The 9,437-nt window shown below is 37.6% G+C and overlaps 2 protein-coding genes across 3 annotated transcripts; one reads left to right on the top strand and one right to left on the bottom strand.

Annotated features, from left to right (window-relative positions):
* Positions 1 to 513: 513 nt before the first annotated feature.
* Positions 514 to 5,899, bottom strand: LOC113524040 (uncharacterized). 2 transcript variants are annotated; one of them, XM_026910152.2, is made up of 2 exons: positions 5,857 to 5,899; positions 514 to 3,433 (listed from the first exon to the last, which is right to left on the bottom strand). In XM_026910152.2, the coding sequence occupies exon 2, from the start codon at positions 3,415 to 3,417 to the stop codon at positions 1,309 to 1,311; it is 2,109 nt and encodes a 702-aa protein (XP_026765953.2). In that variant the 5' UTR covers positions 3,418 to 3,433; positions 5,857 to 5,899; the 3' UTR covers positions 514 to 1,308. The 2 variants fall into 2 exon arrangements, with proteins under 2 accessions (XP_026765953.2, XP_026765955.2); XM_026910154.3 differs by having other exon boundaries at positions 514 to 3,430; positions 5,857 to 5,898.
* Positions 5,900 to 6,028: 129 nt separating this feature from the next.
* LOC113524064 (uncharacterized) lies at positions 6,029 to 8,140 on the top strand. The gene is made up of 4 exons (XM_053231198.1): positions 6,029 to 6,128; positions 6,484 to 6,512; positions 6,699 to 7,183; positions 7,292 to 8,140. The coding sequence occupies exons 2-4, from the start codon at positions 6,490 to 6,492 to the stop codon at positions 7,771 to 7,773; spliced, it is 990 nt and encodes a 329-aa protein (XP_053087173.1). The 5' UTR covers positions 6,029 to 6,128; positions 6,484 to 6,489; the 3' UTR covers positions 7,774 to 8,140.
* The last annotated feature ends 1,297 nt before the right edge of the window (positions 8,141 to 9,437 follow it).

The raw sequence follows: 9,437 nt of genomic DNA, 5'->3' as shown, positions 1-9,437 counted from the left end.
TTTGTTTTTTTTTTGTTCAGTTGTTTGTTTGTTTTTGTTTGTAAAAGCAGTTCTGAGATTTATTCTCTTTTTTTCTTGTGACATTGTGATTGTCATTTTGTCTTGTTATATGTTTTTGTTTGTTTTTTGCAGAAGATTGTGTAACCATCAGCTCTACACAATCTTTGTGCATTCATGTAAATGTTGCCATGGTGATAGCTTCAGGTGTTGCACCTAAAACATGAATGTTGGGAACAGTTACAAAAAGTGTTATGTTAAACAATTAGGGTTTGAGATGTTTAGGATGGCTGTTCACCTCAAATGAACATAACAGCAGTTAGCTAACATACAGTAGGTGTGTACATAAATCATCATCTGTTTTATGTCACAGCTGTAGTGCATCAATTTTGTAAACTTTTTTTTTAACTTGACAGATATTGCAGTTGGTTTTTTGGTACATTTGGGTTGTTAAGGTGATGGAGGCCCAATTTCACATCAATGCTCCATTGAAAATCATTTAAAAAAAACATTCAGTTTGCCTTTATAATAGTTTTTATTCATTAATTGCAAGCACAGAATAGAGATGGAGGTGAAGTAAATGACCATGTCTGATATATAACAATACAAGATGTAAGTACATAAGTTGTTAGGTAGATGCAAAAAGCAAATGAGATCAGCAAACACCTGCTAGTTTTCCAGACAAAGGCTTTTTTTCCCTTTTTAAAAAAAAAAACATATTGTATTATTATTTGTAATAATAACACAAAGAGAAATTAATGGCAAGCTCATTATCATATAAGAAATTACTGAGCACAAAGTAATAAATTTTTTACATGTAAGTAAGAAAAATGTCTTTTTTGTTTACTGCAAAGATAATGAAAAAAATTTAACACTTTATAAAGTGTACTAGCAAATAAAGCAACAGTAACTTTCATATACTGATTTGAAGGGCAAAATAAATTTGTCACTTTCTCACTAAGACAGAGCATTAATTACACACAAGAACATTGTTTGTAATATTTGTAATATGAGTGCAGTTAGAATGGAAGATTTAAAGTGAGTTAATTAAATGTAACAGAAGTGAATGGTACAATTCAAGTTGATTCCTGAGAAGAATATTTTCCAATCAATTGCAAAAAAGAATTATGTAGAATCTTTATTATGTATATTGTAATTAGCAATGTAAGGTTAAGTAAAATAATTCCCTATAAAACACATTTTACAAGGAGCCTGAATAGTTATACTGTGATAATTATGTTGCACTTGTTTCATGCTTTAGGTGTTTCACTGGATATAATTATAGACAAGTAGAATTTTTTGTTCATTCACTCAGACGTAGTCTGCTTCCTCTTCTGCTGTGAATCCACTTTCCCCTTTCTCTTCCTCTTTGAATCCACTTTCAACAGCTGCTTGAATGCTCTTTATCTCTTCTGGAGCAGCAGCAGGGAGAATGGTGAGCAGCTCTTTGTCAATCTTCTCCTGTCTTGCAGCACTCTTCGTTTCAAACTCATTCTTGTTCTTGAGGACAAGGAGTAAGATGGCTTTCTGAGCCTCATCACAGGAGCTCTGTAACTGCTGACGCTCAGAAAGAAACTCTGGCTTTTGCTTGTCCATGGTCATCAGTTTTCCCAGAGAGCTGACACGATCCATTAGGTGCTTGGTGGAAATCTCGGTGTAGGTTGCTGAGATCATGTGGACGAGGCTGGCGATGTTAGTGGCTTGAAAGGCTTGATTGTAGAGCAGGTCTTTGCAGAAGAGCTTTGCATTATAGGAAAGTGATTGTGTTTTCTCAGATGTGGAGGCAAAATCTTTAAGAGTTCTGCTCAGGCAGTTTTTCACGATGTTGGACACCATCTGAAAGAAGCGCACCATCTTCTCCCACTGCTCCTTCACTCTCCCCATGGCATCCATACCTTTGACCAGCATTTGTATAGTGGTGTTAAAGTCTATCTCTTTGACCTCGCAGTTCCTCATGGTGATCAGGATTTCAGTCAGCTCCTTTTGGTTCTTCTTCATGTTCTCTACACTCTTATCATAGAGCTCTCTGGTCTTGTTCAGTTGAGCGCGGCTCTGCTCTATGCGGAACCTGGCGTTCTCTGATGCTCTTTGTGAAGCGCTCATCTTCTCAGATTTACTTTCTTCTTTATACATCATTGGTGGTTTGGGAGCCAGGGAAGGAGATTTTGTGACATCTTTACTTCTGCTGTCGAACCTTCGAGCTGATTTAGTCAGTTTTCTGATCCTTTCAATCAGGTCCTTTGTTTTGGTTTCTTCACATTTCCCCTCTGGTGCATACTTTTCTAGTTCTGCACAGATTGCAATGCCCTCATCACATATGTCTTGGGCATCGGTTTTTGCTTTGCAGGTTGGGCTTTTTTCTAAACTTTCATTGATTCTTTTGAACTGATCTGCCTGGAAATTGGTTGCAGTATATTTATTCTTTTGATCATACAAGTCTTTCCAGTTAATAGTGTTGTGCTGCACAAACTCTTGTACATTCACTGTGCACATCAGAATTTCTGCAGATTTGCTATAAATATTAATTATATCAATACCATCAACAGCAGATTCTTGACCTTCAGCATGACGCTTTGTAAGAATTTTTGTAGCAATTTTACTGACAGCTGTATAGATTGGGTACAATGGGTCAGTAATCACAGCTGTTACTCCATTAATAAAAGTTGTGATGCCCTCATTCAAGCCTGCAACAAAATCCATACCAATCATCTCCCATCCACCGGGTAGTGAATCCATTGCTTTGTTGTAACTATCATATGCTTCCTTAAGTTTCTTTTCCATGACATTCATTGCATTCTCTGAGCCTTTAGTAGCTTCTTTAGATGACTGTTTCCTCAGCTTGGCCTCATCCAGTTTCTTCTTGATAGCATCCAGCTCCTGCCCATAAAAGTGCTCAGCATTTACACATGCTTCCAGCAATTCTTGGATAATATTGATGACATCAGTGAACCGCTCTTCTGTTGCAATGGCCAACTTAAGACAGTCATCTGCAATGACACGAATGTTCTCCACCTGGCCAGGGAGGAGAGCTTGAATAACCTCATCATTTTCGTGGAACAGGATCTTCACAGCCACCTTCATGTAATCTGGAACTGCCATGGTGTGGAGTCTAATCTGATCCATGTTCTTATGGGCCTCGTTGAAAGCCCACCAGCCAGAGTTACACACCTGCATGAGGCAGGCACGAAATGAATCTGGGTATTTGATGTACTTGTAGCCATCTTTAGGTGGGTTCTTGTTGATGGAGAAATCTGTTTTGGAGGAGATGAAGACCAGCTCTCCCAGGATGGCTATGGAGAGTGGAGCAGGAGTCAGATACTCCTCCCAGTTGGCATACGGCTGCATCACAAGCTTGGTTTGGTTTCTCATCTCCTCAGCTGTGGTGAGGCTTTGAATTTTCTTTCCAATTTGGGAATTCATGGCTTCCTTGTTCCTACTAAGAACAAAGGAACTGATATGTATAATGCATAAAATATTAAAACATAAGTTTTGATTTTATTCAAACCACTTGAAAATATTAAATCAGGAGAGAGAGACAGTGTTTAGTCGAAAAAAGCACCCCACCATGAAATTCACCCCCGTCTCGGGAACGTGCATTTGAAGATAGTCGCCTTAAAACGAGCAGGGTAGGGACTAGGCAAACTGGCAGAGAGCAAGTTCATGAAATTCTTCCAAACACAGAGGGCAGAGACTGTTTAAGTCCATTAGATGTCCCCAGCATATTAAATATTACTGTTTGTCTGGATTAGTTCAGGCTAGAAAAGAAGCTTATAAGATGGCATGTTGATATACTGAATGAATGGGCTTTGTCTGAATTCATACACTTAAATGGAACCAATGTGATTCACCTTGACTGTTCAAGTACTTGATCCTATAGCCTGCAAATTCTCATTAAATGTACATGTGTGGTAGTACTATATTTTGCATTAGATTAGTATAGTATAGTATAGTATATGTATTAGCATCACATCCATGAAACTTACTCTACTTATCAGCATCAGTCCTATAACTATTGTTACGACCCAAATTGGGACCAACATATGCAGGACCAGGATGCAGGACCAGGATGAAGCACACTGGGTAACTTCCTCACATTGCAAAATTTAAAAAAAAAAAAAAAAAAAGAAAAGGAATATTTTTTCTGACTTTATCAATGTTAGGGTTGTAGTGGTAATTACAACAATCTTCTGCATCATCAGCACCTACTAATAAAGGCATAATTAATGTTGTGCTCGTTTTATGTAGACATGTAAGATTACTTACTTTCCATTGTATAATGTGTGCTGTAGAAAATAAAAATTTTAGTCATAACACAACATTTATGTTGGTGAGAACTTCAAAGGAAAATTGAAGGAATAGTGAGATACCAAATAATGCAAAACTTATGTACCACCACACATCCCTGTTTTCCCAGGTTTGTTGTGACGGCTCTCAGAGGTGGTACCACCATGACTGTGTACAGAGGCCTCCAATGGATGAGGAGTACTTGTGCCCTGTATGCAAGTAATGGTGTCCCTTGTTGTTTAAAATGTTAGTAGAAAATTCATTTTTTTTATTACCTCCACTAAGGAGGTTATGTTTTTGCCTGCTTCTATTTGTTGGTTGGTTTGTTTTTCTGTCAGCAGGATCCAGAAAAAGGAGCATATCCTGGAATTTTTTTTTTCACTTTTTCTCATTATTTATTTTATTAGTTAAGTTTTTATATTATTGATAGAATATTTCTTTTATTATTGATATATTTATTTAATTTGTTTTCATTTTCTCAAAAGACACTGTATTAAAAAAGTAAATAAAAAATGTTGTGTTGTTTCTTTGTGATGGTGCTCAGGGTTTAATTACAATAAATTATATGTTCCCAATAAGTGAGATTGCATATGAATTTCCCAAAAGAACAGTTGGGGTAAATATGCTTGACCACTAGGCCTAAAGATTTCATTCATATTAGACTATGCTAGTGGGAGATTTTGAGAGAATTTTGTCTCTGTTGGTCCCAGCATCAAATAGCTATAGAACTGATGCTGATAAGTGGGGTAAGCTTCATGGATGTGACATTGTACTAGTGGGTGAAAGCACTTACATATACTATACCATACTATACTAATATACTACATCTAACGCAAAGCATAGTACTACTGCACCTGTCCTTTTAACCAGGCTATAGGATGGAGTACTTGAACAGTCAGGGTGAATCACATTGGGTCCACTATTATGTATAAGTTCAGGTGAAGCCTATTCAAAAGTCTGCTTTGAAAATCTTCTAATCCGCGCTCCTGTGACAGGGGTGCATTTCTAGGTACAGCCGGTGCAGTTTGCGCGCACACACACACACACACACACACACACTTGAACAATGTGAAAGCTAGGAAACTGTTCGGGTAGGATTAGTTTATCAGGGGGATGTCTGTAATAAGTATTTTTTACAAGTCTTCACTGTGATAAAACTCTCACATCCAGACAGCACTGATATTTATTTTATTAATGATCACAGCCTGTTGCACGAAGCCAGTTTCAGTGGCTGTCCAGGTAAGTTTGCATCTAGTTTGAGCAAACTCAACAAGGTGGATTGGTTTTTAGCAGGTTTTATCACCATGGAAACTTACACTACACAGCAAGGAAAAGTGTATGCACACCTGCTTTTTTCCATGTTGAACGCTCACCTCAAAACTCATGCTCCTTCACACACACACACACACACAAACCGGGTTCTACATCATTATTAAGAATTCAATGGCTTTTAAATCATTGCCTCTTTTTTGCATAAAAAAATTTCTTGCATTCCTAACTGTATAAAAAGGATTAAATGAGTGCAGTCAGTAAAATCTTTAAAAAAATTGTTCAGAACAGCGGCTCTCTTCCTACCTTGATATCCTGAAGGTGTGGAGGATCTCTGCCAGCTCTGTGACCCAGATGGAGCACTGTCACAAAACAGAAAGCCCCTGTGTATTTATACTCTGTAATCCACCCTCCCCTTTCACCCCAACCGCCTCCGCTACAGTTTAGTATAAACAGAGCTCATCTTAAAATCTCACATGAGTGACAGTGGTGAGCTAGAAGAGAAATAACAGCATACAGAAGGAGGTCAAATTTCACACTTTAATTAGAGGTCTGTCTTTAAGAAACGCTGTGACAAGGTAATCATACTGGATGCTGCTTTTCTGAGTACTAGATTCATTTTTATTGTGCTTAAATATGTAATAACAAGCATTTTGATTCAAGTTGGTAAATATAAAAAATGACTATAACAAAAAAGAAATAAATAGAAAAATCAGAACAATGTAATGTAACCTTGTGTGACGTGAGACTAGTATGAGGTGAAGGCTCACAAAATAGTATTTAAGGGTTGGGCTTGTTTTTATTAAACTTTTCTCTCTTCCATTCTGTAAGAGATATCACAGATGGCTAGGGACACTGGAGGGGATTGTAATGACGATCTCATGCTCAGTTTTGAGTTTTTACCCCTGACAGCACTTTTACTTTCTGTTTCAGAGTAAGATGACCCAGCTTTCTTCATCTGAGTAAGTTGAATACCAGTATTCACATAGAAATGATTCATAACAATAAACTGATTTTTAAAAGTAATTGTTTAGAAAAAATATTCCAACAATACATATCATTTTTCAGAAATGAAATTACCAAAATAAATTATTTTTCCTTAAGGCTTTTTGATTTTCTGTGTTAAAATTTTGTGTCTGTATCTGCAGAGTCGTGCTGAAGAACATAGCTCAGGCTGTTATTGTTCCATTAAAAGACGGCATCTCCTCCCTGAACAGAGTCTACGAGGCCCTGATTAAGGCAGATGTACATCCTGTTACTGGGCAATGCTCCAACTATGACTACATCAGACAGCAGATAGTGCAGGCTCATCAGCACCTGCAGAGGTCAGAACAGACGGCCAGTTCAGGGTTAAAGAGTCTGGATAAAAACTTAGAGAGGCTTACACAAGACGAGGGAAAACTCCAACGTGAGAAGAGTAGCACCGAGACTCATTTAAAAAACTTGAGAACAGAGCAGGCATCTAATGAAAAATTACTCAGGGACTCTCAGGGAGCTCTGGAGCAGGCCAGGGGAAATCTGAATTCAACAAACCAGACACTTCGGGATCAGGAACGCAGGATACACAATGCTGAAATTGTCACAGGTGTTGGGGCGGGGCTGTTAGTTATACCAGTCATTGGATGGATTGCAGGTGAGAATTACAGCATATAGATAAACAAATTGATATAACAGAACTGTTAGATACTGTACATTATCATAATCTTCATGTGTAAATGTTACTTCTTCCTTCTCTGTGCAGGCTCTGCCATGTTGATTGCTGGCGCAGTTGAATTGGATCAAGCAGCACATGCTATCAGAGTGGCTGAAGAGGAGGTGAGAAATTCTGAGACTGAAGTGGAAAAATACAAACATAAAGTATCTGACTACGAGTCCAAGATTTCCCAGACCTGGTGTGACATCAGACAGAAAGATGACAAGCTGAAGCAGAAGCGTGAAGAAATCCAGAGGGTGAAGAAGCAGATCGAGTCTGTAGCTGAGTTCCAGCAGAAAGTGAGAAGAGCCGTCCACCTCCTGGGTGTTCTGAGCGGGAGGGTCAGCGTGGCTGAACATCAGACTCGCAGATTCATCCTCCAGGAGCCTGTGATGAGGGTGATGGAGGACGTGATGAAGGCCACAGAGCAAATCACAGGGAATGAGCTCCTCTATGACAATGACATGCCAAGGCTCATCAATCGGATGAAGGAGAACAACCAACGACTGGCAGCCATCTGTGCCTCGTAGAACAGCTCTAAGAATAACACCCTTTAACACTTGTTATGTTGTTTTGAACAGACATTTATTGACTATTGGATATTCTGTGGATTCTTCAATCGATATAATCATGTGCTACTTTACAAAACTGCATGTCAGAGTTTTGTACAAATAAAGTATAAAAAAAGGCAATGGTCCCTTGTCATAGAAAATATGTTTAAACTGATAGTACACGGTGCCTGTAAGACTAAATTGTAGACAGCAGGCTTACTTTACTTTTGTTTATGCTGAAAGAGTCATTTGCAAGAGCATTAAAACCTATAATTATAAGCACAAAATAAATACAGAAAACGGATGTTGCAGTAAAGTTTGTTGTATTTACTTGATTTGTTTTTTTTTATTTATTTATATTTAATCTCCATTGTTAAAATAATCTGATGTTGTTCAGTTTGATGTGGAAGTCATATATCCTCAGCATATTGAATGTTAACTCAAAATAAATAAATATAATACTTGTCGAGAGCAGTATGTAATTCATTAAATACTCACACAAATGCCATCCACTTAAATTATTTATTCAGCCAACATTCTATCTAATTATAAGGTGAACCCCACTGGCAATAGTTTATCCTAAATCCAGTAGCTTTAAAATCTAAACAGTGCATATTTCTGTATTATTAGCTTGCTACTTCAGAATACTATAAAAAAAAAATATGCATGTAACATGCAGTCTAAATACTTCTTGATAGCTCGAAGCACTTCTCCAGCTACTGTGCATGAACCCCCATCTGTCCCAGATGTTCTGTTTGGCACAGAAATGTGTCTGTTTCACCTTTCTGATGTCCATTATTTCATTCTTATCCAGACTAATGATCAGAAATTTGATCCATAACAGAGCAATTGCAATTGGTATTACAGATGAGGTGAGAGTTTAGATTAATGAGCATGCAGAAAAGTTGTACAAAGTTGTCTAGGACTGGATATAACTACATAGAGTGTGGTCTACCTGCACCTGACAGTGTTAATATCATCTTGCTTACCAGACCGTACTTGGTGGTATTGTGGGGATATTGCTCTTTGTGATCATTACTTACTTGTGTAGTGTTGTGTGTTGTTGACAAAGTAAGTGGTTTATAATGATTAATGTTTGAATCATTATATTTCTTCTATAATTATTCAGCACAAAGCATATCAGTTACTTTTGTATGTTCATACTGCTTGATGTATGACTCAGCAGTTTCATATCAATAATTATTCAGTGGTACTTACTGAACTTATTGAATTTATTGAAACACTGATTGATGTCATTTTGCACTAAAACGGATTGTATCTTTAATTATTTATAATACTTAAGTATCGGTATACCGTGTGTTATCTAATACGCTGAGCATGATGGTTTTGATGAGTACTTAGGAATGTGACCTATATTTGCAGACACCCTTACAAAAATCCCCTACAGGAATCCTGCAGGAATATTATGCAGATATCCTACAGGATTTTCAGCTGATTGTCCTGTAGAAATACCTGCAGAAAAAATCTATGGAAGGAAAAAAATTATATGCAGGAATTCTATCCTCCAGGAATTCTGTCCTGCAGGTCTATTTAGTTCATTTAAAACACACACTTCCTGCAGGACTATTGTACAGGACAGATCTGAAATTCTGCAGGACATGGCGAGCGTGTGTGTCCTGCAG

The sequence above is a fragment of the Pangasianodon hypophthalmus genome, chromosome 29 (genome assembly GCF_027358585.1).
Source record: "Pangasianodon hypophthalmus isolate fPanHyp1 chromosome 29, fPanHyp1.pri, whole genome shotgun sequence".
NCBI lineage: Eukaryota > Metazoa > Chordata > Actinopteri > Siluriformes > Pangasiidae > Pangasianodon > Pangasianodon hypophthalmus.
The sequence above is the reverse complement of the archived record's forward strand: the minus strand, read 5'-3'. Positions and strand labels throughout refer to the sequence as shown.

Excerpts from the sequence above, each read along its gene's own strand:
- LOC113524064 (XM_053231198.1), top strand. The coding sequence starts at position 6,490 with ATGACCCAGCTTTCTTCATCTGA. Across the intron at positions 6,513-6,698 it reads ACCCAGCTTTCTTCATCTGA|AGTCGTGCTGAAGAACATAG; the intron begins GTAAGTTGAATA and ends CTGTATCTGCAG. Across the intron at positions 7,184-7,291 it reads AGTCATTGGATGGATTGCAG|GCTCTGCCATGTTGATTGCT; the intron begins GTGAGAATTACA and ends TTCTCTGTGCAG.
- LOC113524040 (XM_026910152.2), bottom strand. The coding sequence starts at position 3,417 with ATGAATTCCCAAATTGGAAAGAAAATTCAAAGCCTCACCACAGCTGAG.